At 40.9% G+C, this 27,466-nt stretch overlaps 5 protein-coding genes across 7 annotated transcripts; 1 reads left to right on the forward strand and 4 right to left on the reverse strand.

Annotated features, from left to right (window-relative positions):
- The first annotated feature begins 1,703 nt into the window (after positions 1–1,703).
- Positions 1,704–4,318, forward strand: LOC135626927 (axial regulator YABBY 1-like). Its single transcript, XM_065132760.1, has 7 exons — positions 1,704–2,173; positions 2,390–2,551; positions 2,699–2,894; positions 3,504–3,552; positions 3,680–3,755; positions 3,875–3,949; positions 4,125–4,318. The coding sequence occupies exons 1-7, from the start codon at positions 2,072–2,074 to the stop codon at positions 4,197–4,199; spliced, it is 735 nt and encodes a 244-aa protein (XP_064988832.1). The 5' UTR covers positions 1,704–2,071; the 3' UTR covers positions 4,200–4,318.
- Positions 4,319–11,361: 7,043 nt separating this feature from the next.
- On the reverse strand, positions 11,362–12,956 carry LOC135627097 (protein GRAVITROPIC IN THE LIGHT 1-like). Its single transcript, XM_065133058.1, has one exon. The coding sequence runs from the start codon at positions 12,842–12,844 to the stop codon at positions 11,495–11,497; it is 1,350 nt and encodes a 449-aa protein (XP_064989130.1). The 5' UTR covers positions 12,845–12,956; the 3' UTR covers positions 11,362–11,494.
- Positions 12,957–13,978: 1,022 nt separating this feature from the next.
- LOC103970337 (monocopper oxidase-like protein SKU5) lies at positions 13,979–17,166 on the reverse strand. Of its 3 annotated transcripts, XM_065134001.1 has the most exons (10): positions 16,749–17,166; positions 16,377–16,486; positions 16,023–16,293; positions 15,812–15,950; positions 15,373–15,739; positions 14,933–15,298; positions 14,779–14,857; positions 14,494–14,693; positions 14,296–14,412; positions 13,979–14,179 (listed from the first exon to the last, which is right to left on the reverse strand). In XM_065134001.1, exons 1-9 carry the CDS (start codon positions 16,908–16,910, stop codon positions 14,313–14,315), a joined length of 1,794 nt encoding a protein of 597 aa, XP_064990073.1. In that variant the 5' UTR covers positions 16,911–17,166; the 3' UTR covers positions 13,979–14,179; positions 14,296–14,312. The 3 variants fall into 3 exon arrangements, with proteins under 3 accessions (XP_064990073.1, XP_064990074.1, XP_009382348.2); XM_065134002.1 differs by having other exon boundaries at positions 13,979–14,412; positions 16,377–16,596; XM_009384073.3 differs by having other exon boundaries at positions 13,979–14,412; positions 16,749–17,165.
- A 900-nt stretch (positions 17,167–18,066) lies between these two features.
- On the reverse strand, positions 18,067–24,704 carry LOC135627762 (uncharacterized). Its single transcript, XM_065134004.1, has 12 exons — positions 24,420–24,704; positions 24,265–24,343; positions 24,104–24,179; positions 23,922–24,005; positions 23,735–23,839; positions 22,515–22,595; positions 22,345–22,409; positions 21,275–21,344; positions 21,129–21,206; positions 19,409–19,506; positions 19,183–19,318; positions 18,067–18,571 (listed from the first exon to the last, which is right to left on the reverse strand). Exons 1-12 carry the CDS (start codon positions 24,634–24,636, stop codon positions 18,425–18,427), a joined length of 1,236 nt encoding a protein of 411 aa, XP_064990076.1. The 5' UTR covers positions 24,637–24,704; the 3' UTR covers positions 18,067–18,424.
- Positions 24,705–24,947: 243 nt separating this feature from the next.
- On the reverse strand, positions 24,948–27,141 carry LOC135627761 (pentatricopeptide repeat-containing protein At1g59720, chloroplastic/mitochondrial-like). The gene has a single exon (XM_065134003.1). It carries the CDS (start codon positions 26,956–26,958, stop codon positions 25,207–25,209), a length of 1,752 nt encoding a protein of 583 aa, XP_064990075.1. The 5' UTR covers positions 26,959–27,141; the 3' UTR covers positions 24,948–25,206.
- Between the last annotated feature and the right edge of the window lie 325 nt (positions 27,142–27,466).

Raw genomic sequence — 27,466 nt, forward strand, 5'->3', positions numbered from 1 at the left:
ACAAGACACGATCAATCCTCCATTAATCGCGATGACCAATTGAAAGTAATTTTCTTATTCATCCACTAAATTTAATTTTATCATATATATATATAATTCCAATATCTAAAATTTTGATTATTTAGTCTCCTTCAGCTATTGGAAAACAAGTGTTAATTGAACTCTAAGTTGCATTAATGTCCTATAAAACTAATTATGGTATTAAAAATATTTTATATTTTTAGTACTGCGATTGTAATTTTTATTGGATAACCCTATATGTGTGCAAAATTAATTTTGTTATCTAGAAATTGTGTAGAAGGCAGTCTCACTAAAATACTGCAATTTTGAAAAGCCGATAATTAACCTCGAATGTTTGATAGACTTATTATTGATCAACCTAATTCATAGTGATTCAAGAGAATCTAGTTGATTTATCAATAAAATAAATTTGATTACACATAATATAATAAGTTGTCATATGTTAGCATCATCGTTAAGCGTAGTGAGACATGAGATCTTCGTTAAGCTTGAGCGAGTATGATAGTTATTCAGATTTTTTTTATTTATCTTTTAATTTGTTATCATTATTTTCTTTTTTCTATTCCTCAAAATCATATCTATTACTCATCTTACATAGCTTGTAAATTAATGATAAGATACATCTTATTGATATTTGAAAATTAATTAATATCCTCTTACATGATAAGAGAATTATTTACCTCTATGAAATGATTGACTCATTCAAATTCATGTTATTAATGTGAAGTAGGCTATCCAACTCCTTGTCTCATGGTATACAATTACAACCCTCTTTCTACATAGACAAAATGTTGATGCTCTTAGTAATCCACACTTGACTATCCACAGCAACGTGAAGCAAGGGAACATCATGAGCTCCATTAGATGAGAAACATAAAAGTCACCTAAAGAGAAGCATACAAATAATTCACAAAGGATCAATATGCTCTTCTACATCAAGGAAGGTAAAACAAGGTAGTGTGGTGCACCCCATGATTTAGATGAAGCTTAATGAAAAATGTAGTTTAACTAATAGATAAAAATTATTTGGTTTAAAGAAGATATTAGCTAAAATTTGTCGACGCGATGAAGTCGTCGCAAATGTTTTAGCAATAGAAATGCACTTTATAGAGTTTTTTATTATTATTAAATGATCAATCCAGATGCTTTCTCCATTTCCAGTTTCTAAGATGGTTGAATTAGCTGATACATCATAAAAATTAAAGTTGGAGAATTTTAGAAAATTTGATTTCTTTGAACAAATATTCTGATGTAGACTTCCATCAGTAAAGCCAAAAAGTGATCAAATTAAATGCTGACAGTTTATCAGTTCATCCTGGTGTAGGAGGCATCAATTTAAGTGATACAGGAAATTGTTAGCATGCATTTTTCATGCATCAGCAAGAACACATTGAATAGTGTTCAGAGAGACTATTCCATATCACTGATTCAGTCAGACTCTTGTTTTATTAAACAATGTCTGTAGGGGGAAGAAGGATCAAATTAGAAGAAAATTACATGTCTTTATTTGTGGGGGGTAGCTGTACTCTGAGAGAGAGAGAGAGAGAGAGAGAGAGAGAGAGAGAGAGAGAGAGAGAGAGAGAGGGTGAGTTTGTTCCTTGGGCCTATATCTTACTCTCTGTCTCACGCAGTCTGAGCCATCTCATCTCCAACACTTCTTTGTTCTTTGTTTGTTTGATCTCTCTCTGTCACACACACACACACACTCTCTCTCTCTCTCTTTCTCTCTCTTATCTCCTTTCCTCTCTTTCTTTCCACCATCTTTCCATTCATTCCTCCGCTCGCTTGCTTTCTTTCCTTCTCTCTCTCTCTCCCCCTCTGTCTCTCTCTCTTTTGCTTCTCTCCACCACCTATTTTTCAAATCAGAAACTACAGATCCGAGGAGGTGTGGAATCAGCAGTCAATCAAGGCATCAAATCAAGGCATCAAATCAAATCATCACGTCCACCAGGGGAGACGACGACGCAAGTCGTTAGTTCGAAAGGAGAAGTTGGTGTTGAGGGGGCGATCTCCTCCGGTTGGCCATCCATCAAATCACAGCTGCAGCAGCATGTCATCCTCCTCAGCCGCCTTTTCCTTGGACCACCTCTCCCCACCCCCCTCCGAGCACCTCTGCTACGTCCACTGCAACTTTTGCGACACCGACCTCGCGGTATATCCTCCGAATTCCTCCCTCGTTATTCCCTCAGCCACCACCACCATCACCACTGCTGTTGCTGCTGCTGCTGCTGTTCATTCCCCTGTTCGGGGATCCGCTTCTCTTTTGGGGCTTCCCTCTTGCTCATCTTACTACTTACCAGCTTTGGTTTTGCTCTCCTCTTCCTTTCTTCTCACTGTTATCTCCCTCCTGTTTCCTTGTTCTTGGCAGGTGAGTGTTCCCTACACCAGTCTCTTCAAGACGGTCACCGTGAGGTGTGGTCACTGCACCAACCTTCTCTCGGTCAACATGAGGGCTCTTCTTCTCCCTGCCGCCAACCAGCTCCTCCACCTTAGCCATCCCTGCTTCACCCCACCTCACCACAACCTTTTGGTATATATATATATATACATGTATATATATAGCCTACTTTTGTGTGAACTGTGGTCTTGTTTTCTCGTCTTCAGTTCTTCCTCTTCTTGTCCATTCTGTAGATTTCTCTCTCAGTCTCTTTTGCTGTGTGGTTGCTGTATCGGTCAGGATGAGTTACAGTGCCCACATCCGAGCTTACTGCTGGATCCATCTCTACTGTGCAATGGCAACAATAGCAACGGCAGCCTCATCAACAGTCCCACCACCGTCAACCACAGCAATAGCATCAACAGCAGCTGCAACGCTACGGCGCCCGTGAAAGGTGTCGAAGAAGAGCTTCCACGGACCCCAGTCGTCAACAGACGTGAGTCCCCCTTCCCTTTCCCCGTCCTTGTCATCCCTTCCCTAGCAATGTCAATTTCGCGTAGTATTACCACATCATATATGTGTGTATATATACATTAATCCCTGCACTAACGTCTTCTCTTTGAGAGCATAGCATTCTCCTGCACATTCAACATCATCATCATCATCATCATCCTCTTCTTCTTCTTCTTCTTCTTCTTCTTCTTCCTCCGACCTGCAAAAGGAATAATTGCGGGGGTGGGGGTGGGGCATGACACTATGCAAACGAGTAGCAAGAAGAAAATAACAAGAACGTGCCTGCAGATGCTTACATCTCAACATTGGATGTTGTCTTCTGGGCTGTGGTCTACCGCCATCTGCTGCATTAACTGCACGGCGGTACCCCGCCTTCAAGAACTTTGCTGTAGCAACAGTAGCCCATCTTCCCATCTCTTCTGCTTTGTCCCCTTGCATAATCCGCAGCCCACACACGCCACATTATTATCTCGTCCGTTTTACCGGATTGTTCTCTGCTGTTCATCGAATGCTGAAATGACTCCAAATTATGATCGCCGCGCTTGTCCTTTTAGTACTGTTATCATGATCTTGATGATGGTGCCGTGTGCAGCTCCAGAGAAGCGGCAGAGAGTTCCGTCCGCGTACAACCGGTTCATCAAGTAAGTGAGGAGTAAACGTGCATAGAAGAGCTCGAGGCTCTCTCACTCATTTCCTGTTCATGGCTTAACGATGGGGGTGGGGTTTGGTGTTGGTGTTGGTGTTGATGTTGCTAGTGGTCAAACGCAGGGACGAAATCCAACGCATTAAGGCTGGGAATCCCGACATCACGCACAGGGAAGCCTTCAGCGCCGCTGCAAAGAACGTAAGCCTTTCTCGGTCTCCCCTTCGCGTCCGTCCATCCATCCATCCATCCATCTCACTGCTACTGATCTACCATCTAACTTGTAGGTTTCGACTAAACACTTGTCTTTCCTCTTTTAGTGGGCCCACTTTCCGCACATCCATTTCGGTCTGATGCCCGATCAGGGTCTGAAGAAGGCCAGCGTTCGCCAGCCGGTAAAGAAGCGAAAGCCAAAAAGAAACATGATGCCTTGCCCTCTCCTCACCCTTAAACCCTAAAGTTTCTTCTAAGCTTAGCCTCTGCTCACAGCTTTTCCTGCCTGACCACGTCTTCTCCTTTGCTTTTATGGGTATTAACTGAGAATCTTGCACCCCTCGGTTTCTTTTGCAGGAGGGAGATGATGTTCTTCCCAAGGAGGGCTTCTACGCCACTGCGGCCGCAAACATGGGGGTCGCTCCTTTCTAAGCCGCACTGCCACTGTTGTTAGGGTTCACTCTCCTTTGTTAACAAACCTTATAACTTAGGGTTTTCTCTCTTCTTTTTCGTCCCTTTTTCTCTCTCTCTCTCTCTCTCTCTCTTGCTTTCTCTTTTCTTCTACTTGGTCTTCACGTCGAGTTAATAGTGCAAACGCCTCTGCCTTTGTCTACAAACGTGTGTATCTCATGGACAGTTCAACTGTTTGGGAAGTGCTATGTCTCTACTGTTCCCGTGTGCTTTCTCATCTTGTCTCCGACCTTTTCTCTCTCTCTCTCTCTCTCTCTCTCTCTCTCTCTCTTGGCAGTGTTCTCCGTCAGGTATGCAAGTTAAGAACAACCTTTCGGCTTTAAGACCCTCCTTCCTTTTGCGTGGAGATTGCTTGCTTTTGACTCGCGGTACATAGCATGTTTCTTCATGTCCAAGAACTCAATATACTGTGTTTGCATTTGATGCTCATCACTGGTTCCTCGTTCTTAGTCTAATTCAAACTCGTATAAGACAAAGGTAAACGCAACATAAGAGAGAAGAAAGGGAAAAAGAAACTTTGCATTAAGGATCTGTTTTACTATGATAGCAATCCATTTTCTTGGTTTCTCTTCTCTTTGGACAAGTTTATCGTCTTTGATTAGGGCTTCTACGTCGTACTTGTGCCCATCCCCTATGGGACAGCAAGTGATAGGACAGAATCACTACAGTTCGTCTCCAATCCTGAATTCTGTTGACTCCAAGGATCAGTCAACCAATGAAGCACCCAATTAACGTAGAATATGCAAAACTGCACTTCAAATTCCATCCTTAAATGAAGCCCAGATTCATAAATCTATTCTCTATATAAAACATTTCTAATTTCTTGTGGATCTGAAATATGTATGGAGCTATTGTTGTAACTTGAACTTCAAATTCTCTATATCTCCTCGTTAGCATTATAAATAAATGAACACATTTGGTATATGAATTTTGTCCGCTATAACTTGCTATCGTTGTTTGTTCCCATGGAAAATTGCTTCAGTTACTAAGATCTTGCAGATGTCAAGAACAACAGGCACAAGAATGTTCACACAAGTATAGAATCTCATCGGAAGAAGAATAAGTTCAACTAAACATGTACTGTGTGACCGTAGAGTGTGTCATGTTACAAGTTTGCACCAAAATTTCTACATCAATCTGTTTCCTACATCATAGGTATCCTACGGCTTGTTGCTGATGCTGTTGTTCCAAGTGATACCATCAGAATAAGATTTCTCGAGGCAATTATATGCGTAGTAGCAGTTCAGACTTGCAACTCAGTAGTCTCCCATTCATTTAATTAGCATTACTCGATCATAGATATCCAAAAAAGATACAAGACAGAATGCAGAAAATTCAGCCTGAGATATGTATGCCCTTTTTGCCTCCTCGTTGTTGTTGCAGTAGTTCCCACCGTGTAACCAATGGTGCTAACAGATGTGACTTCAAGGATGGACAAGCTAAGACAAATTGGAAGCCATAGAACCGGCTAGAGTTGCACCAGTATCACCATCTTGATCCCTGGAAACGAAACCAGTCTTCCGGTAGCACTTGTGGCTGACAAGGAGCACCCCATCTTGTTCAATACCCGCCGGAGACATCTCCTCTCGTCAGTAGCTCTTACATGATCAAGGATTTGCTGGATTCGCATCCCCCTCGTGATAGAAAACGACAACTGGTGACATATATATGTATGTTTAGAGAGAGAGAGAGAGAGAGAGAGAGACCAGTCGGCCCACACATTTTCAATGATTAAAAGCAATGCCTGGAGTTCTGAAGGATGCCGATGTGCTCGGGGCTTTTTTGAAGTGACTATTGAGTAAGCGGGAGGCATGGCTGAACATGGCCCACGTAAATTATGAAAGAAATGATTAATTCAAATTTTTATTGATAGAAAGTAAATATAATTATATATATATATATACACAAAGAGAGATTATAAATTATGATAATTATATATTTTTTAATTAATAATAAATATAAAATGTTTATCTAAATCATTTCTAGAAGATCACAATGAGATCATGATCCTAGTTATTTGATGGAATCATGATAATATATTATCATAATTTTTATAATTTAGAATCATAATAATATATTATTAAAATACTAAGAGGATCATAATAATCTTAGCATGATTTATTTTTTTCAATAATATTCTTCCTAATATGTTCCCCACTAGATGGTGCTCTCATCGAAAACACCTCTTGGATCGAAATATAAGGAATTATCAGCGAGACAAAAGTTTAGTAAGAACATCTACAAGTTGATGAAACAAAGAGACATGTAACTAATAATTTTAAACTTCGTTATGAACAAAGTGAAAATAGATAGTTACGTGTTTCAGTGAAATACATGATTAGTATATAAATATGTTGTTTCCATAATATCATAATATATAAATAGAGGATTAGATAATGTGATAAATAGTTCATATAATAATGATTGAATCTAACAAAGTTTAGTAGTTATAAAAATAATTGCTCGATATTTAGCCTTCCTAGAAGATCTTGCAATAGAGTATTATTTCTTGGAACCTGAAGAGATTGGATTATTACCATGAAATATAACATGAGCACCGATAGAAGATATATAGTAATATTTGAGTAATATTTGAGGCATTACTTGTTACCTAGGATAAAATGGGTTAATTTTTAAAATCGATCAATAACAACTACATGATCATGGGCTATTTTGGAAAGTCTAAAAATAAAATCAAAACTCACATCTAGTAAAATACAAAATAGGTAATAAGTTATATAGACCAGTATTATGTTTGAGATTTTGATAATTTAATAAGTGCGACACTACAACACCACTTGAACAACATCTTATTTTAAGAAAGGCTAGTAAACTATATTCTCAACTAATGCAACGGTCTTGTCTCAACCTAGGTGACCTATTAATCCACCTACATGTATTTTCCAAACAAGGAAATCTTAAAAGGAGTACTAGGAAATACATAATTTAGTAGATCGAAAAAAGTAACCATCCCAAACAATAAAATTGGTATGTTATTAATTATTTTCATCTTAGACTTCTCAATATATGTGATTAAAGTCTGAACATTATGTATATTCTTTTAATCGTTCGAATCCTATGACCTTGTTACTCATGGTAGATAGGATTATAAAAATTCTACTAAAGACATCAAACAACTTTGTTTTGAAATTAAGGTCTCAAGTTAAAAAATTAGGAAGCAATATTTGATTATTATTTTATTGATCGCTTGGCCATTCATACACATCTTCTATGTCCCATCTTGTTTAGGGGTTAAGAAGACAAGGACAACGCAAGAACTGAGGCTATGTCATACAAAACCTTCAGCTAAAAATTCTTTAATTTGTTTGTTTTACTCAACTCTCTCCTTATGATTCATTATATAATATGGGAGATTAGAAAGCTACGATCATAGGAGAAGATCGATGGTATATTGGATTTCCCACAAAGGTGATAGCTTATAACATCAAAAAAATTTATCAAATAAGGATTTAACCTTAGGAGTTAGATAAAGAATCTTGCAACAGCTAGGAATTTTTGTAGCAATGATGGTCATATAGAATTTATTGTTTGGGCTCTCTATTTCAAAAGATTTAGGATCTAGTAAGTGAGTCTCTTGGTGGTTAAGGCTTGTGGAGGAGACTTGAGAGTTCTTGATTTATCATGTTCTAACTATTTTACTGGTTGCAAAATGATATTTTTTACATTTGTATGGAAAGATATAAGTGTTTTCTCTTCCATAATTGGTAACATCAAGGTTATACAATCAAAGTTGACTTAAAAGAATACAAGCAACATCCATTGATAAGACATCATTGTAAATCTCATCTTGCTAATTGCCTAATTTTATTGGTACTAAACATCTCTCAATCATCGATAGAGTAGTTTTATCGTTCTAGACTACTTTGAATGGGTCAAATATGACTCTGACTTAAGGTTTAGTTAGTCTCTTGATAGTATATTTTGATACTATGTTCGTAGTGTTACCCTCAATAATAATCAATTTATAAGTTTTTTTCTTGCTTCGGATCAAAATATAGAAGATACTTATCCTCTTCTATTCGTTGGAATCACTAGTAGTAGAGAGAATAATGCGAACAACATTAACTTATGCATCATCAATTTCTAGCTCATTTTTGTTACTTGAGTAGGCTTCGAGTTTGACTACTTGGTCTACTTCCTCAATTTAATCATCTAGTTTTTGTTTTAAGGTAAAAGTACATTGAGGACAATGAGAGATACTGTGACCTCTATTATGACAATAATGAAATTGGATCGAAGACGAACTAGTTTAAGAATAAGTAGTTAGACAAGTTGGGTGATTTATAGTTGGGCCAAAATTATTGCTAGTGGCGGGGATTTTTGACTTAACAATGCCACTAGTTGAGATAGATTGGGTAATAGTTCTATTGTTAAGAGATTGAGAAGATACTTAACGAATTTAATAAAGTTTGATGTACTTCTCAATCTCAAGGACTCGGTAAGAAAGCTTTCTTCATGGTATGGAGGAAACTAAGGGAGACTTTCAGTTGGATGTCAAACCTCAATCCGTTAATAAATCTTTGGACAATGATAATTTGATCATCTTCTATTTCACACCCAAGTAAAAGTTTCTCAAATTGGACTAATTATTATGCCATACTAGGTTTAACAATTATTCAATCAATTGGCTTAGAAAGTAAATTGATAATTTTTTTTTAAATTTTTTTTTGTTTCACGACTTCCCATTGAGTGATGAGAGACTTTCGACGATATTTGAGATTATGTTACACATGTTATCAATATTTCCCAATGGACCCTACTAGTTTTATTTTTGCAAATCGTATATATTCAATATTAATCATTTCATATCATGAGTCTTTCATCCCATCAAACCCGTCATTAAACATATTTGTCAAACCTACCGTCAAAATCCAACATATTGACTCTTCTAACCATTTTCTTTAAATTGTTAACAAATTGAACTAGTTGGCTCATTACTTAGGTTTATGAATTTATAGTAGATTCTAGGAATTCATCATTAAGGTCAAAGGCTTGATCATTAGGAATTATTATGGCATAATTGTGAATAAATACCCTATAGGTGGACTTAGAATTTGTCGAACCGGAGCTTAGGAAGTAGATGGATAAAATTTCTTGATTTGAAGTTATGGATTATGAATAATAGACATATTATCTAATCGACTCATCAACCTAGGACTCGGATCATTTGGTTACACAATTGGTTCAACATTATGTCATGATTTGTTGGCTTAGTCCTAAAGGTGTCTATCTGTCAGGATTTGTTTGATTTTAACCTTACCAAGTCATAATTCTAATACTATAAATAAATTACCTTATGATAATAAGGTTATTAATTATTCCAATGCACAAGGTAAAAATATAATGTTTCATATTACAAAATATAATGACGTTGTAAGGATCCTTAAGTTCAACTCCACACACAAGGGTTGATGTTGACGATGCAAGGATCAAGTGTGGATCAAAGTTTTTTATAGGCTCTTAAATATGAGAGTGAGAGAATAAAAAAGATGTAATTTTTTTTTCATTTAAATCTGAAATCCTAAATTCATCGACAAGCTCCACTATTTACGAGAATTCAAGTGTCTCGATATAATTGATGAAGATAATAATTCCCAATAATAATATATTAAAAATTAATATATTTTTAAAATTTCAAAATATGACTTACATAATACCTAAATAATAAATAAGTGTGCTTAATATAAGAGTACACATAATAAGCTCCTAGAAAGATCAAAAGATTTTTTTTTATTTTTAGCTTAACTTTTAAAATGTTTAGATCAACTAATTGATGATTTTTTTATTTTTTATCTAGAATAAATTTTGTGAAACTTTTTGTAAAGCTGAAGATGATTGATTTTTCATTACACAAAGGACATGTAATTATTATATCTAACCTGTTTCCCTGTTTAAGAGCAGTATTGCAAATGCATTGCTTGTGGAAAAAGAAACTCATCAGACAAATTATTCAGATAAAGCTGTAAAGATACCTCCCAATGGTCAAAAAAATCTGAAAGATTTTACAGAATTATTACATGTAAATGATAAGCTGCTTCCATAGTTAATTCTCTCATTATGATAATACTTTCATCAAATTCTGTAGTTAATTATCCCCAAAGTTCATTCATCATCAAAGATAAATTTATAACTTCAAGCACAAAGTCAAAACTAAGCACCTCATATTTTTCAGCACTACCCTACCTGCTTCAAGACTGGAATCTTACCAAGAACATACTCTACAAGCAAAGAACACACCTGCTCCACCAATATGCTGGCAGCAACTTAGAGAATATGAAAGGTTATCATGGCTCCAATGATGACTCAAGCCATATTGCATCACCTGCTCTAAATGATAGACAACACAAAGCTCATCAGAAAGGTCAACCAGCATCACAGACAGTGGAAGCAAAGCTAAAGGCCATTACAATTTGCCACTTGACCAAATCACCAGGATTAATCCTTTCTAATTTCATAGAATTCAGCAGGACTATGCAAAAGACAATTTCTTGGCAAACCTCATTAAGAGAGTTCACAACAATAAATAGCAGAAGCATAAATCTGTGATACACTAATTTTGCTAAATCAAGAGTTCTAAGATGTAGCAATGCACACATCTTTGGATGCAAATATGATTGTGAAGTATCAGAGCAAGAGCTTAGCCCATGGATATACCACCAGCATGCACAAATTTTAGGAACAAAGAAATGGGGATTTTGACAATCACTAATACTTTGATCAAGCATAATCTACAATGATCATGAATAGACTTTTGAGCCAAGGTATAAAAAGGTTTTCGACAATGCTTTGTGTATGAACTCATGAAATTTACAGATAATAATACTTCCAGTCCTTCAAAACTGAAATCATGCTTTCTTTCAAGCTGATGCAAATAACAGCTTACAGATGTCAATCTAGCTGTGCTTGGGAGAGAGAATTGGTGCACACATCATCTATCTGCAAACATAGTTACCAGTATGGATCCATTTTGGCTTCAACAAGAATAGATGAATTGACAAAGATGAAGCATTGAGATTCCGATGAAACAACACAAGCGATGTGATCAATTATGTAATATAACTAATCACAGAATAAGGAATCAACATATTACTGCCCGAACAAATATCGAAATGTAGTTTCTATTGAACTATGTCGACCTTCATTTTATTGATACACACTTGTTAATGCCCTTTACACTATCTCCTATACCGAAAGGGCGCCTCTAAGTATCTCCATTTACACAAATGAATGCAGAATTATGATGCCTGGTTCGAACCATCTACGTAGACCTTAGACTGGATGACTGTCTTGCCGACATGAAACCCTGGAACGACAGTAAACCCAACCTTTGGCCGTGAAGCCCTCCTGTGGTCGATGCGCATCTTGTCAACCTTGCGAACGATGTTCTCCATGAAAACCATCGAGAATTGAGTCCCCCGGGCTACCTGAAAGATTTCCACCACAGGGTCGTATGCCCAGGCCAACTTGTGAAGCATCCACACGGAGCTGGCCATGCTCACAAATGGCTCATACAGAGGACTAGTTTGTCTCAGCGAACCTAATGATGACTCTGCCGTAGCTAAATTCCTCAGAAGAGAGGACTCAACGCCGGGATGGATGAGTTTCGCATACTTCTTCTGGCAGAAGTTTGCGAAATCACAGCTTGGGAAGTCCCGCATTAGCTCGATCGGATCGAGAGCGGAATGCTCGACGAATTGTTGCAAAGAGTCATTCCTCCGAATGGTTACATCAATGTCATCCAACTCGACGCGACTCGCATCGTCGCACAAGTCATACGAATCGAACCCTTCAAAAATGCCCAAGCAGATGTAGGAGAGGATGGCGTACCGGCAGTGCCCGGGCTTGGCGTAATTCACGTCTGGGAAGATGCAATTCGCCGCCGCACCCAGATCCCACCCGGCCATCTTCATCAGATCGACCAAGATCCGGGCGAAGCGATGCGTCAGCCGGCAGGTGTCCCTGAGCACCGAGTCGAAGACGCCGACCGTGAGCAGCGCCTCAACCTTCTCCTCGGGAGGCATGCATGCGCGCTCGAGCCGGTCAGCGAGCCGCGCGCCGACCGCGTCGAGGTCAGCGAGCGCCATCTCGAGGGCAGCTGCCTCGGCATCCTTGCGATCGATGTCGGACTGGAGACGGTCAACGACGGTCTCGAAGCCGCGCAGCAGGCTCTGATTCTCCTGCACCTGCGCCTCCAAGTGGGAGGAGAGAGGAAAGGGGGGATTGTCGCCGGGAAAGAGGTAGGAGCGCCTGAGGACGGAGAGGCGGCGGAGGTGCGAAACAGCGGCGCGGTCGGCGGAGCGGAGGGCGTCAGGGAGGAAAGGCGAGTGGGCGGTCTGAAGGTGGAGGTAGGCGGCCTGGAAGGAGGAGACGGCGGCGAGGGCGGCGGCAGCGAGGGTCTGGGGGTCGGTCCGGGGAGCCGGGTCGGGCTTGAGGACCACCACGCGCTGGCCAGTGATGACCACCTCCCGGCCAGGGTCGGTAGCGAGATCGACAGCCTCCGCCTCCTCTTCCTCCTCCTCCTCCTCCTCCTCGGCGAAGAACTCGATGGTCTTGGTCTTGAAGGCTAATGCGAACTTCTGAAGCATCTCTCTTCCTCAGCGAGACGAGCCGCTCTACTCCTCCCAACTCTGCTGCGGGTAATATATGTCGGGATTTGTTTGGGGAGGGGCTGTTGGTGGGTGAGCCAAGACGGGGGGCGGAAGTGGATCTCAGGAAGCCCCTTAACGAAAAGAGGGAGAAGGTTTCCGTTGTCTGCTGAGCTGTGAGTGGGAATGGGCCCACTCTTCCGTTATCTCTCCGTTAACGCCGGCCTTTGGTCACATGGAAACGTCCCCAAAAAAGTAGAGCCTAAACGATGATTACTTCATCCTATGCTAAGCCTAATCAACCAAGATTAGGTGTTATCTGCTTGTCCGCAATCAAACCTTGTCGTCGCGTAATCAATGCAGATGGCCACATCGTTTCCATGTCAGGTCAGCATTGATGTGTTATTTAATACTCTCTCTCTTCTCTTATACTGAATATTTTTTGGGTGATTGAAAGAAAGAAAGATAGTATGTATGAAGGACTCTTACTGGGCAAAGTGTAAGCTTGATTTGGTTGTGGATTCTCCATCGTCTACGGGTTTCCAATGGAGGAGTGTCAGAGTGCTTGGCATCATCACAATGAATGAGGAGTCTGACACAAGAAAGAAGATAAGCTGTTCCAAAATGATTGAAGGATTGGCGTCGCGTTCAAACAAAGGAAGCGTATGTCACGATGTCTGCATTCATTGCCAGAGTGTTAATGATATATTATCTTTTTATAATTAATTTATTTTAATATTTTAATATTTTTAAAAATTATATTAATTTTTTATATTTATAAAAAAATTAATTCGTTTATTATCACGTCATCATCGATTTATAGAGTCGATTCGATTAAATATCTCACTTTCATAAATATAATGATCGATTTTATTGATGAAAATATCTCACATGATAAATTAATGTAAATTATCATTTGCATGTCTACAAGAGTTTCTTTAATCAATTATATTCTCCTTTCCTCTCATATTCATAATCTTTCTATCATTTGGATCCTTAACAGGATTGAAAAGTTTATTAGAAATTGATTATTAAATCAATTTTTGTTAATCCAAATTTTATGAATTTCGAGTTGATTGCCAATTGGTTTTTGGAGGATAAACATTGGATTTCTGATTGACTTTATAATCTAGAAAAAAAATGTAAAACCATCATTTAAGATATCAGCTTTCTCTCCATTTGATCAGTGGAGGAGCAAATGGGTGAGGCAGACACATAGAACAAGTGGCACCAACAAGCCCCAGTTCTAAGGTACAAATCCATCTCACATAGCCCTGTTTGAGCTTTCAAATTGCAGTTCTTTGATGCTGTGATGAAGATGACTGTCTTGTTCAGCTGGCAATGGAAAATGCAACAGCAGAGGGTGCATGAATTTGGACACAAAGAATGAATGGCTTGTCCTCCCAGAACCCAAAACCAAAAAGAATAACATCAAATCCATAAATACCCACCCACAACAGTGTTTGCATCAAGCAATTCCAACCAGGAGAAGCATCAGCACCAGTAACTCGGAGGTTCGATATGTAGCCGAAGCAGATGAAGCTTGCTTGTGGTGAGGAGTCTGCTCACTGAAACAAGTCCAAAACGACAAGTGCAGCAATCAGCTTTTGTGAGCGAGGAAGGTAAAAACTGCAAAAGAAATGGCGTACTTTTGGTACTTCTGGAGACGACCACAGTACAGAGCATTGTCCGGAATTGGCAGCTCTGTTTTGTTGGTGTTTTCTGGATTGACGACTCTTACGTACACTTCCTGGCCGAGATACCATGAATCCAGATTCTGTGCCCTCACGTTCCAGATTCCTACGTTGTCCAGCGAAACCAAGATTGCAGTCCATGCTCCGGGGAAGACCTAAGCATCGTCATGTCACAGGCTCAACATTTCTCTCTGTTCATCATCGTGCTGTAAGAGAATGAGAAGTTTCCATGGTCAAAACCTGTGTCGAGCAGCGGGCAACACCATCTCCCTTATTGTATGTTCCTCTGCTTTCCTCTGTCCACTCCCCGTAGTCCATCCTGCCATGAGAGATCCATGTTATTGGAGGAGGAGAAATGGAGTGCACGAAGAACTACCCGCACCAATTCGCATACCCAACCACAAAAAATGCATATCCATCCATGTGGTACGTCTGAACTTTGGTGTCATTGTTCTGAAATATGATCTCCATGAATCCCCGGTAAGTTCCGTTGATCAAAGAACTCCCAATCTTTGGCGCTCCTTTGAGAGGCCTGCTGGGGAAATCAAGCGTGTAAACCCCCTTCAGCTTGTACTCGTCCGCAAGCCTCAGTGGTGTTTCCGGAGGAGAGTACGAGATCCCATTGAGCGTGGCTCGTCGTTTTCCATTGATCACCACCGGCGGCTTGTTCTTCAGGACGTACACCTGAGACACATTGATCGATCCGTATCTGAACGATCCCTGAGGATTCGGCCGCGCCGCGCCAGCACTCAGATTCCACCTGATAACACACGCCGCAAAGAAGTGAGACGTCAGTGTCGAGTTACTACTTGGATTCTGCCATTGCAGACGAACCTGATCGATCTTGCTTGATTCATCGAGAAGGTCTTGTCGTAGAAATCGTTGGGTGGGTCGGGAAGAGGGCCGGAGGCTTTGCCTTTGGAGTTGGAGTAGTGAAGGATGGCAACACCCGTGACTCTGCTCCAACGAGACTCGTTCACAAACCTAGCGCTCGCGACGATGTAGTAATCGCTGCTTGCGTTCTGATCCATGGTGACCAAGAACGAGTACGACTGCCCCACATGGATGTCCAAGTTGGTGTAGTTCTGCTGCACAGTGTACGATCCCTCGGTCTCCACCAGCAGCATGTTGTGGTTCTGAATCCTGAAGTTTAAGCTGGTGGAGATGCCAACGTTGTGCACACGAAATCGATACGTTTTGCCTGCTCCAAGCTCGAGAACAGTGAGGGATGTGATCGCTCGAAGCTGCTAATAGAAGAGACGAGATCTATTACCAGGATGAACATGTATGGTTTCGTAGTCTATGCCATCGGGGACGAGCGTCTTGTTGTATCGATACGGACCCTTTCCGTTCATCAGGACGCCATCGGGCATTCCGAGATCCTTCCCGTCGTCGACGGCCTTTCTGAGATCCTACACAGGGGAATAGCTTGGTTAGGGAGACGTTGCATTGATGGAGCTGGCGACTGGGTTGAGACTACGTGCCTTGTAGTCCTTGTTGTACCAGTCTCCAATGAAGAGGGTGATGTCACCATGGGGCTTGTCGAAGGGCACCGCGATCACGTCGCGGTTATTGATGATGAAGCCTCCGTAGCCGCCCGCGGCTCGCTGGAAGCCGATGGAGGGGAAGTAGAAGAAGCTGCCGATCTGGTCCTTCACCTGGAACTGGTAAGTCCAGTTCCAACCTGATGGGATGGGGCAGTTTGTGCCCAACACCCCATCTTGCCATGAGTTCTTGCGCTGTTGGATGCCATTCCTTCACGCAAACCAAGAACATGGTGCTGTTACATTCCTGGACGGACTACTCGGTAATGATGGAGATAGAAGACGAAGCTGTACCATGTGATCAGCAGAGGCTCGTCTAAATCGTTGAGAACGTTCACGACGACGTTCCAATTCGTGGTGACATTGACGACTGGACCTGGGAATTGCCCGTTGATCCCAATTACCTGCCACCAACCGGCACAGATAGCCATAGAAGTCAATAGAAATCGAAGGAAATCTTGAAACCAGTATTAGCTGAGATTTGAGCTCTATGGTCCAGCAGTTGGATTGTGGCCTTCACGAGAGAGAGAGAGAGGTCATGGTTTAGCTCAGATTCTTTCGGGAAGAAGCAAAAAAGGAGCGGATCTAACAATTCGATACTTCACAGAACAACAAAGGAATGCAAGTATCCTGCAACAGTAAACAACTGGAGACCGAAGAGAGGACCTGCTGCTTGACGCCGAGAGGGGCGGCGGTGATGAAGGACACATCCCAGTCGAAGTAGGCATAAGGATCTGCGGCGAAGCAGGGAACCACCATCACCAACGCCCACACCGCCAGCAGCGGTAATGCCACGGCCGGAAACGACCGACGCCGCTCCATTTTCATTCTATATACAGCCAGCAGTGTCGTGATGTGCTCGAAGGCAAACAGAACGGTGAGAGTGATGAGCTACGGAAGACGAGCCTTCAGCTGCAGACCTGCAGAAGTTGATGCAGAAGAGAGAGCAGAAAGAGTGGCAGTGATGAGGTTGAAAGTTGAGACAAAAGGAAGGAGCAGGAGAAAGAGGCAGTCACAGTGACAGCATGACACCCGCTGCCTGTCTCCTCGTCTACTCGGCCGACACAGCTGTGAGAAGTAAGCCAAAAGAACAGCATTTGCGGCCGAGCCGACGCACCTGCGAAGACTAGACAAACCTGTGGAAGCTACTCCGTCGGCGGTCAACGACCCGGAGCATCGTGTCGGTTGCTCGCGTGGCTTCCTGTGGTTGGAGAACGAAGATGGTTGGTGTTGGAACTCGTGCAAGCCAGTTGCGGGTGGGGCCCGGATGAACAGAGAAGCCTGGTTGGAGGACGAGAGCGCCAGCGAATCGCCAGCGGTGCCGTTCGATCGGCTACTCGGCTCACGCGGGATTCCATCCACGGACGGTGCCGGTGTCGAATTAAAATGGGTGGAAACGGGTGTTGCGTGTCCCGAAGGAGAGAGCAGAGCTCAGGATCATCGGAGGGCGCACGTGCTGCCGCGATCGGCGCCCGGCCGTCCACGTAGCGTGGAAGACTGGAAACCGTCACCGACCGCGAACACGTTAGAGGCATCGCCTCTCGTGGTTGATCGGACGGCTATTCTGCGCGGAGAACAAAATGAAGGCGCCATCAAAACATGCGCGCCGCCTCATGATGGCGAGCCTACATGCATGATGATGCATGTCGCCATGTTTCCCTCAGCGTCCAAGAGGACTTCCATGATGCATCATTCCCACTCTAAAACTCTACTGAGTGTAAATGACCGACCACAGATATTTAAGATCAAATTAATAGTACTACATCCATTAATCTCTTATGAATCAATCAATCTAAATTATAATTAATTTTTAATATGAGATTAAATCAGATGTTACATGTACTCTGTTCATAAAGTTGGAGATGGAAGATGAGAAGGTCTGCTGCCAACCTCCGTCTCGAATGTAATCTTACAATAGTCACATGGGAGTCTCTTAGTCAATCCCTTCCGAAGGAGTAACCACGAAGACTACTGCTAAAAAATATGACATAACAGTAACAATTCGCATAGTGGCTTCAACATCAAAGGTTTTATTACACAATGGATGAGGTAAAAAAGTTCTTCAGAACAAGGAAAACCCAAAGGTAGAACAGTATGCTGCTACTAAGTTCTATCGAATTCACCTGCATGCAAGTTGGAGAGACCCCCGCACTGTTGAAGATCATTCTTGATATTGGTAATTCACTGATTCTTGCTGAGGTGGTCTCTGGTTTCTCTTAAAAAGGGGGGTTGGTTATCAAATACCAAACATAACAGCAACTCGGCAAGTGCAACTGTATGAAGTAAATTTACTAGTCCGAGGAAGAGAGCAACTCTTTTCTGCAAGCTTATTCAAAGGATAACTAGACATTAGGAGGTGGCCATATTTTCCCAAAGAGCTCCTCGACACGCTTCGTTTGATTTGCATAACCTTCCAACCCTGCAGCAAGGAGCTCTTTCGAAGCAGGTCCCATGGCAGACGAAAAGCTCGCTTGATCCCAGTTCACAAGCTGCATCAATAGAAGAGGATGAATTATATAATGTCGTATCTTCAGAAGAGCTATCCTATGTTGAATGAGTTCAGGGTGTTTGCTTGGTGGGCTTCCATGGTGTTACACCTATTTGTATTCTGTTTTTATATATTGTTAAAATGCAGGAGATTAACCCTAATTGGCATCTCCTTTTCCATAACAAAGAATATTGAGTTTAGAGTGCTACCACGGTTAAAGTATAGGCTGTTCCTGTTAGTCGATAGGAAATGATACCAAATGCAAAATCAATCAATGGATAAACAGACTATGTAAAAGAGAACAATATAAACACTTACATTCAAGTGTGAATGAAAGATAAAGATTTAAGTTCTATTGGTGCTTGAATTTTAAGAGGCAAAAATATGGTTTTAAAATTGCAGGATATAAGAATTCAATTAAAATTTATTTATAGAACCAGGATGTAATTTATTACACAGTAATCTGGAAAATACTCCTGGAAGAAGTATTTATGGATAAAAATGTTCATGTAGTAGAATTTCTGTAGTGCAGTAGCATTTTCTAATATGCTCATATTATCTTTTTCTCAATCAAGTACCAACATATCAAGTTCCAAAAGAGTCCAAGATTACCTCTTCTTGACTAAAATTGTATGGCATGGCTGAGCTAGGAGATAATTTCCTCACAAACGAGTACTTTTCATCTGGATAGGTGATTGATTCTTTTAGAGACTGCAATATCTTCAAAGGCGCAATCATATAGTCAACTCTGAACACCAAAAGGAATCTTGCTATTAGCATCAACATCAACATGCATCACATAGTGAATATTATAAATCAGATATAGCTAAAAACTTACCCCAGTAGGCTAAATATATCCTGCTTATTGCGAATTGCAGCTACCATCAACTTTGATTTATGTCCATATTTGTGAATATAATTGTATGCTTTAGCCACCTGCAGTTAAATTTCACCGTGTTCTTAATAAAATTAATCTAACATATATCTTCTTCTTTCTACGTAGTTAGAACATTGATACACATATGTATAGCGCTCATAATATCATGAGCAAAGCTAGGAAAAACTACTAATTCACTATCACTGCTCTTTACTTCTTATGCTATAAATTCAAAGCACTCGTAAGTGTAACAAAATCATCTTTTTTTTATTCATGTCCTAGCATCCAGCATTAGAAGCTTGGAGAACAATGGTCAGAATCAATACACATGCTGATTCTAGAACGTTGTACGAGCTGAACAATCACCACGGTTTTTGTCTAGTCAGTGGTTCCAAGGAAGACTGTTTAGTTCTCTTGGCATTTCCTTCTCGATCATCCGCAGTAGCATTCCAGAGAAAATACCGCTCATTTTTAAGCTCTTAATGGCCGGTTACCTTGCATAAGTATCAGAATAGGGAACAACCAACTAAAAGTTGATACTATAGATTGTTCGGTCAGCACATTCAGTAATGTGTTGAACAAAATAGTGAAAAGGATGAAGTTAGATTGTTAATATTCTTAGCACTAAAGCTATAGTATGAATCAACAAAGGAATAGGAGAAACACTACAGAATCAAAAGAAGAATAACTTGACATAGACTGAGCATGAGAAACTCCCCAAGTTTAATCATTAACTTATAACATACAGCTACAAAGATGAAAAACTAAAATAACAAAGCCAACAAGCACAAGAAATGCACTAAAATTAAAAAAAATAAAAAGATAATTCTAATAACTCCACAAATACTCAATCATCCTCTTTGGAACCAAAAATTAGCTTTACTAAATTACTACCAATAGTGTAACCTGGATTCAAGATTTCATCTCAAACAAACAAAATCCCATTCTTGTAAGCAACTAGCACTTTTGAACAAGCAAGACATGAATTAAAAGGAATTTAGGACAGCTTGAGGCATGAATCACCATCTAGTCCATGGAGGGATACCCACATGCGGGAAGAACTATTTCCAATCCAAATTAATCATGATCTACAAAAGAGCAACCTCTGAGGAGAATCTACCCATCATAAAATTTCCAAATAAGCATATACTCGTCCCTCTATATTATCTGTGACAGAGGCACAATACTTTCTTATACTTATTATTCCTTCATATATTATTAATAGATGATGTGCCAATAACCCATCTTTACAACAGACGGAGTCCTTGTCTGACTCAAGATTCCTCTATTAATTCAATGATAAAAATTATGATTCATCAGAACACCAAAATCTCTAGCAGCAAAGTCAACTATATCAATTGAATGAGAATGAGTACACCAGTTGCCACCACAATCAGATTTCATGCGTTGTACGACAAAATGCACCTGAACTTCAGAACAATTTACAAAGAAGTTGCAAAAGTACAAATAAAAAATATCATATAAAACAAACATAAGAAACGTCACCATCCAAGTACATTAGATCAATTGCATGCAAGCAGCTTTAAATATGACGTTGCAGAATCTTGGATAAATTTGATAAAGATAATGATGAGCACTTCATCGCAAACATGCATACATGTCTTGTTGAGATTTAAGGATGGAGGAAAGAATTTTGTTATGACAAACAAAAGGGACTCACAAGCTCTAATCCAGGATCTTCCCCTTTCCTGCAGATAGCATCTAGCTCAGGATCACCAGTATGATTTCTAGACCAGTCCTGCAATAAACTTTATCATGAGTGATTGTAATGAATGTGCTATAATATTCCTTGTATACAAGGATTACCCTAATGCGACCAACAAAAATTTGGATGACAGATGCACCCGCTTGTGCAGCAGCTGCTGCTTGAGGAAAGCTGCAATATTAAGATAAAAGGATCATTAAACCAAGCAAATTGAGAAACATATCAGTCAGATAATTCGTTGTATGGGCATCTAGAACATGATCATCACAATCTCCAAAAGTTGTAAGATTATAAATTGTGATTTACAGGATTATTTGAAGGTGTTCAGTACCAGAAAACTGAACCATTATGAATGAAAATTTCAGTAGCACAACATCAGAAAAGCAACAAAGCAGTAATATTTTAACTATCTCGGGTCGGCTTTATTGATCTTTTACCACCATTGAGCATAATATATCCTTAACTAAATTGAGAGTATTTAAATACTTATTTATAGGTTCTAGTAAGTTAGGCCTTCCTTTACTTTTTCTTGTACCATAAATAGCAATTGTTTCTGCTCTTCCAACTATATTTATAGGTCGCCTTAACAAGTGAAGAATTCAATATTTTTATAAATATACAACAATCTCAAAGTAATGACTAATGTTGATAAATAATTCTAAAAAGATCACAAAACTAGTGGTCCCTACTTATGACATTAGCTTGAGTCAGGCACATGCAAGGACATTTTGATCAGTCTCTTTGATAAGGGATCATGAACCAACAATATTTTAGAAAGCTTGAGTTTTGACGTCATCCATAAATTGTTAAAAATATATTCAGATTACACAAATAAAAAGCTTTGTTCAGTTGAGATGAATAGACTAGAACTATTGTTGCCATGTGAATGGAAATCTATGAGAAAGTTAATAAAAAAGCAATAGAAAAACATTTGACTGCATATAATTTGACTATTTATACTGCCTAAACAAAGCTTAATGGTGGGAGTTCATGTTGGCACTGAAGAGCTGGCACATTGATTTGTTAATCTTGTTGTTTACAAATAAAAAGTTCCATGAAACTTTCCATTTTCAGGTGCAAAGCAGCCCTATATTACATCGGCATGAGAAAGTTCCAGTGAAATATTTTTTCTGATCAAGGATCACAGTGTGCAAGAAAACCCTACAAGTACCTGTAGACAAAGGTCAAATGTGTTTGTATTCCTTCAGATTCCAGTAACTTTGCAGCTTCTATGCCCTGAGAGGAACCACAAAATCATTGATGTCAGATAGAGAACAGGAACAGAAATACACCTATTCTTTTTCGAAGAAAAAAACATCATTGTATAACATAATGTCTTACCTGCCAGGTAGATGGAATTTTGAAAAGCAGACGCTCTGAAGGTACCTCTAGTTCATAGTATAACCGTAAAAGACGATGAACCTGTAGCAATACACACCAATTAGAAAAGGCAAATTATTAATACCTTCCACTGTGATTATAACAAATATTGGGAAAAAATATATATAACAAGTAGACAAGCCAAAGTAAGTTGATTAAGACTCCTCGAACAACTTTCTCTTGCTTCCACTAGTTAGAAATAACATTATACAGAATTTAAAAAAAATACACCTTAGAAAAAATATTAAGTGGTGGACAAATATACATTTCAGAGCTCTTACCTATTGTGACATTGGCTTTCAAATTCTTCAGAGTTAACTATAATACTAACATGCCCTTTTTCCAAAGATTTGTAAAGAAAAAGATAAAATTTCACCTCTAGCTTATTTGATCAAGCAACTGACTTTTTTGCATGGTCAACTTTATAATTTTTATTATGGGCATCAACACTCCCAAAAAATATTATGTTTATTCAACGTGAAGATTACCCATTAAGTTATCCCAAATCATATATATATATATATACCATTCAATTGAGCTCCATCAAAACCCATTTCAAACCTAACAAAACTTGAGAATCAAATACTCAACTTCAGGTTAATCCAAACCTAACAAAGGCCAATCCACAATTTTGAATTCTCACTCAAAATCCAACTCAATGTGCAACTCATAACTCAACAATAAAGTTTTAAAACAGAAGCCAATGACGATGCTAAATTCTAGGTCAACAAAACTCAATTTAAACAAGCAAATCTTTGCAGCTGATGACTATAGACAGTTGCTAGAAAAACATAAATAAGGAAAGATCAGGAGATGGTGAAAATAGAACCAAGTTGAACCAAATAATGGCACACTTATTTTCTTTTTAGCAACAGAACATCCCACAAAAGGAAATCCAAATTCTTGGCAAACTAAGACACTGAGTAGTTCATTAATAACCAAAAGTACTCTACAAAAGAGTTAGTTACTTATTTCCATAGAAGCATCCAAGAAACGCAAAATGAAAAAGTTTCTCAATTTTGACTCACAAAAAAGTTGAAAATATCAGGCATTAAGCATAAAGTGAATCATAAAGAACAGTGTCACCTTGCTATGTATTATCCCAGAGACTACCATGGTTAATGTTATACAGATGGCAACAGATAATCTTAAACTAGCAGACTACAGATCAGTAATCAGACCTTTCTAACAATGCCATGTGCATCAAAAGCGAGACGAGCATCTACTTCGGTTGATACACGACCAGGAACTAATCTGGCCAAGTCCGCTCCGACATTGACAAGAGCCTGCCGATCCACAAAAAATGGTTCTCCTGAAACCACAAGCAATCAGAGGCTCGGCAAATATTGCAGTCAGTGAGCCACAAACCTTGTCACAGAAGCAAGAAAGCCTGTCATTGGGATCATCCTGCTCATAGCATTCGCTGTCAGCCAGAGCAGTCTCTATCGCACTCTAAAACCCACAAAGGTCAGCCTTTTGCACATGTGACCCATCGCATACTCGTTGATAACTACAAAATTAGATTTTAAATAGCTCATTAGAGCTCTTACCCTGAATTTGGTGTCAGGGAGGCTGCAAATGCCTAGGAGGAGCGACGAACTCACAGTGGCAGCTGTCGGTGGAAACCTACATCACATCGCAATATCAAACGACATGAGAAAACTGGGGGAAAGAAAAGAAAAGGAATGGAGAAGAAAGAGATAATCTTTGCCTTTCGAAGTCATCGAAGACGACAGTATCCGGGACGATCTCACTGAAGCGCGACACCGCATCCAGCTCCGTGCTCAACTCTGCAAACAGTTCAAGGCACCTCGAATCGCTATCCGCACGCGCAAAGAGAAACAAAGAAGGGGCATCGATAGTTACCGGAACCGACAGCCGAAGAAGAATCGGCGGCGAAAGCGCCGACCCTCAGGGACGATGATCGGAGGGAGAAACTGCGCGTCCTCCCCGCCGGCTCGCCGGCGAGGAGGCGCTTCAATTGCAGAGCGTGAGAGAGGGGTGAGAGGTGCCGAGAACGAGTTAAGAGATTGGAGGGTAAAGAAGCAGGCAGCGGCGACGAAGAAGGAAGAGAGACGGCCATTTCCCAGCTTTCCAGTGCTCGTCGGCGGTACAGTGGGGTGACTTGCTTTACCACCCTCTTAGATCGGGGAGTCCGTAAGGGGATCTGGATAAGACACAAACGCCGAGTTGGAATCGGTGTCGATTCCGCGGTCCGAGTCGGCACCGTTAACGAGTCTAATCCCGGGATCGGGTTAGCCTATTAGTTGATTTGATTGACCAAAATCGGACCCGTTGATGGTTTTCACATTTAATGAGAAGCCTAATTTGACTTAAGCAAACTTGTTCATATCACATTTAACGCCAATGATAATATCATAAATACTTAAGCAGTTAGGAAAAGAATCTAATATATATCATACTCTAACATACATCTCATTATTTAGCTAAAAAATAGTGTCCTTTGTTTACACATTATGTATGAAAAAATACGAATGCTTCTTTTGAATTGTTATAACTTTTAATGGCTCCTTAGGCGTCACAAATAAGTCCTATGAAATTTAGATTGTGCCGAGTATGAGTACCGCATATGATTTGCATGGTGTTGGTTGGCCAACTCCAGAGAATTGAAGAAAAGGATGCAGATCGAGCATCACCAGAAGTCACTGCAGGAACAACTTCCATTCACAAAGCGATGGAAGCGGACGCGATCCCTCACGATGATCTCTCTGTCATATATCTTGCTTATGATCTTTGTCACCTCATGGCAATCCCCACACACTCTCAGGTTCTTCACCACCCGGACCACAACCGGCGCCTCAGTCTTCAGCATGCCGTAGGCAATCGCCAACCTCTCGCTGTGCTCGCAGAGCGCGCTCTCCTTCTCCTCTTCGACCACATCATGAAGGACCGCAGAGGTCCACGGCTCATGACCTGCTCGCCGAACCCGCTCTGCGATGTCCCTCAGCATCTCCCTGATCTCCCTGATCTCGGGATGAGTATCGTCACCCACCGTGAACTCGTGGACGAAACCATCGATCTCAGTAGAACTACATCCTGGGACGACCTTCACGCCATGATCCTTCATCTTCTTCCTCATGCAGCTCACTTTATCCCACTGGCATCTGGAAGCGTACAAGTTTGAGAGAAGCACGTAGTTCTCTGCATTCAGTGGCTCCAGCTGTAGAAGTTGCTCTGCTGCGGTCTCTGCTTCGTCAAAAGTCCTGCTATTTTTACATCCCACCAGCAGCGTTCTCCAAATTACAGAATTCGGCATGATAGGCATGCCATTTACGAAGGTGTAAGCTTCTTCCAATCGGCCAGCTCTGCACAGTAGATCAACCATGCACCCATAATGCTCCATCAATGGTGCAACGCCCAGCTCCTGCATGGTGGACCAATACCGACGGCCATCGCTTACTAATCCGCTGTGAGCACACGCTGATAGAACGCCGATGAAGGTCACATGGTTCGGCTTCACCTGGGAATCCATCATCGCCGAGAAAAGTTCCAGAGCATCCTTCACATGGCCATGAATTGCTAGCCCAACAATCATCGAACTCCAAGCCATTGTATCCCTGACATCCATGCCGTCGAACACTTCCCGTGCCTTGTCTATCGCCCCACATTTCGCATACATGTCGATCAACGCGGTGCTGAGCTCAAGATCGAGCTCGATTCCCTTCCTGTCGATGAATGCGTGAACCCACCTCCCCAAATCCAAAGCGCCCGCCTTGGCGCAAGCTGAGATGACACTGACCATTGTAACCTCATCAGGAGCAATTCCCACTTCCTGCATCTCCCTAAACAGTACCAACGCCTCATTCACCAACCCGATTCTCGCGTACCCGCCGATCATCGCACTCCATGCGACCAAATTCTTGTCAGAAATTTCGTCGAACACGCATCGCGCGCAGGCAATCTTTTCGCACTTCGCGTAGAAGTTCAGGAGCCCGGTCTGGACAAACGGACTCGAGAAGAGGCCGTACCTCAGTGCATGGCAGTGAACCTGGAGGCCTTCCGAGAAGGCTGAGACAATGGAGCACGCTTTCAGAACAAATGCGACGGTGAAGCTATTCGGGTGCGCGAAGCCGCTTCGAAGCATCCGCTTATAGAGGGAAATCGGCTCTTTGGACTGTTCCGGGACGAGAGAGCATCCCCGGATAATGGAGTTCCAAGAGAACACATTTGGGTTGGGAATTTGAGCGAACATCCGGCGGGCATAGGCGATGTCGCCGGAGGCGGACAGGGCGGAGAAGGCGAGGATCTTGGAGAGGGCGTACGCGGATGAACCGAGGGAGGATTTGAGGAAGTGGGCGTGGATTTGGCGGAGGGTTCGCATGTCCGGGCATCGTTGGATCAGCGAATTGATGGGGTCTTCCAAGATTTGCGTGGGCGAAGGCATGGCTTTCCTTCTTCCCTCACCTAAATCATCATCAACCCCCTGCACGAGTCTAATCTCACGACCATCAATCCGACATTAGAAGAACCTTATCTCCTCCCCAATCCAACGTCCAACCTGTGATCTTATCAGCGTCGAGGAGGCAATGATCAAGTAATGGACGGCTCTTAATATGTCTCGGCGATGCTTGGCTAATTGGCTAGTGCGGGCGATTGAAATGAATGTTATAAACCTGACGCCTTTATCAATCAAAATATATGATTTCATATAAATCAAGAAAAATATTAGCTACATCATATATCTTTATTTGTGTTTTATATATTTAATTAAATATTAAAAAATGGCTTCACTGTTTGACAAACTTTGTAACATATCTCATCCTGGTGCTGAAAAATATAATTCAATTATAGTTTTTTGATGACACCAAGTTATTAACATAACTTGCTACACTCACAAAATAAATGTCAATATATTCTCAAAAGAAAGAAAAATAAATGATATTGTTTGTCGA

The sequence above is a fragment of the Musa acuminata genome, chromosome BXJ2-11 (assembly GCF_036884655.1).
Source record: "Musa acuminata AAA Group cultivar baxijiao chromosome BXJ2-11, Cavendish_Baxijiao_AAA, whole genome shotgun sequence".
In the NCBI taxonomy this organism is placed as follows: domain Eukaryota; kingdom Viridiplantae; phylum Streptophyta; class Magnoliopsida; order Zingiberales; family Musaceae; genus Musa; species Musa acuminata.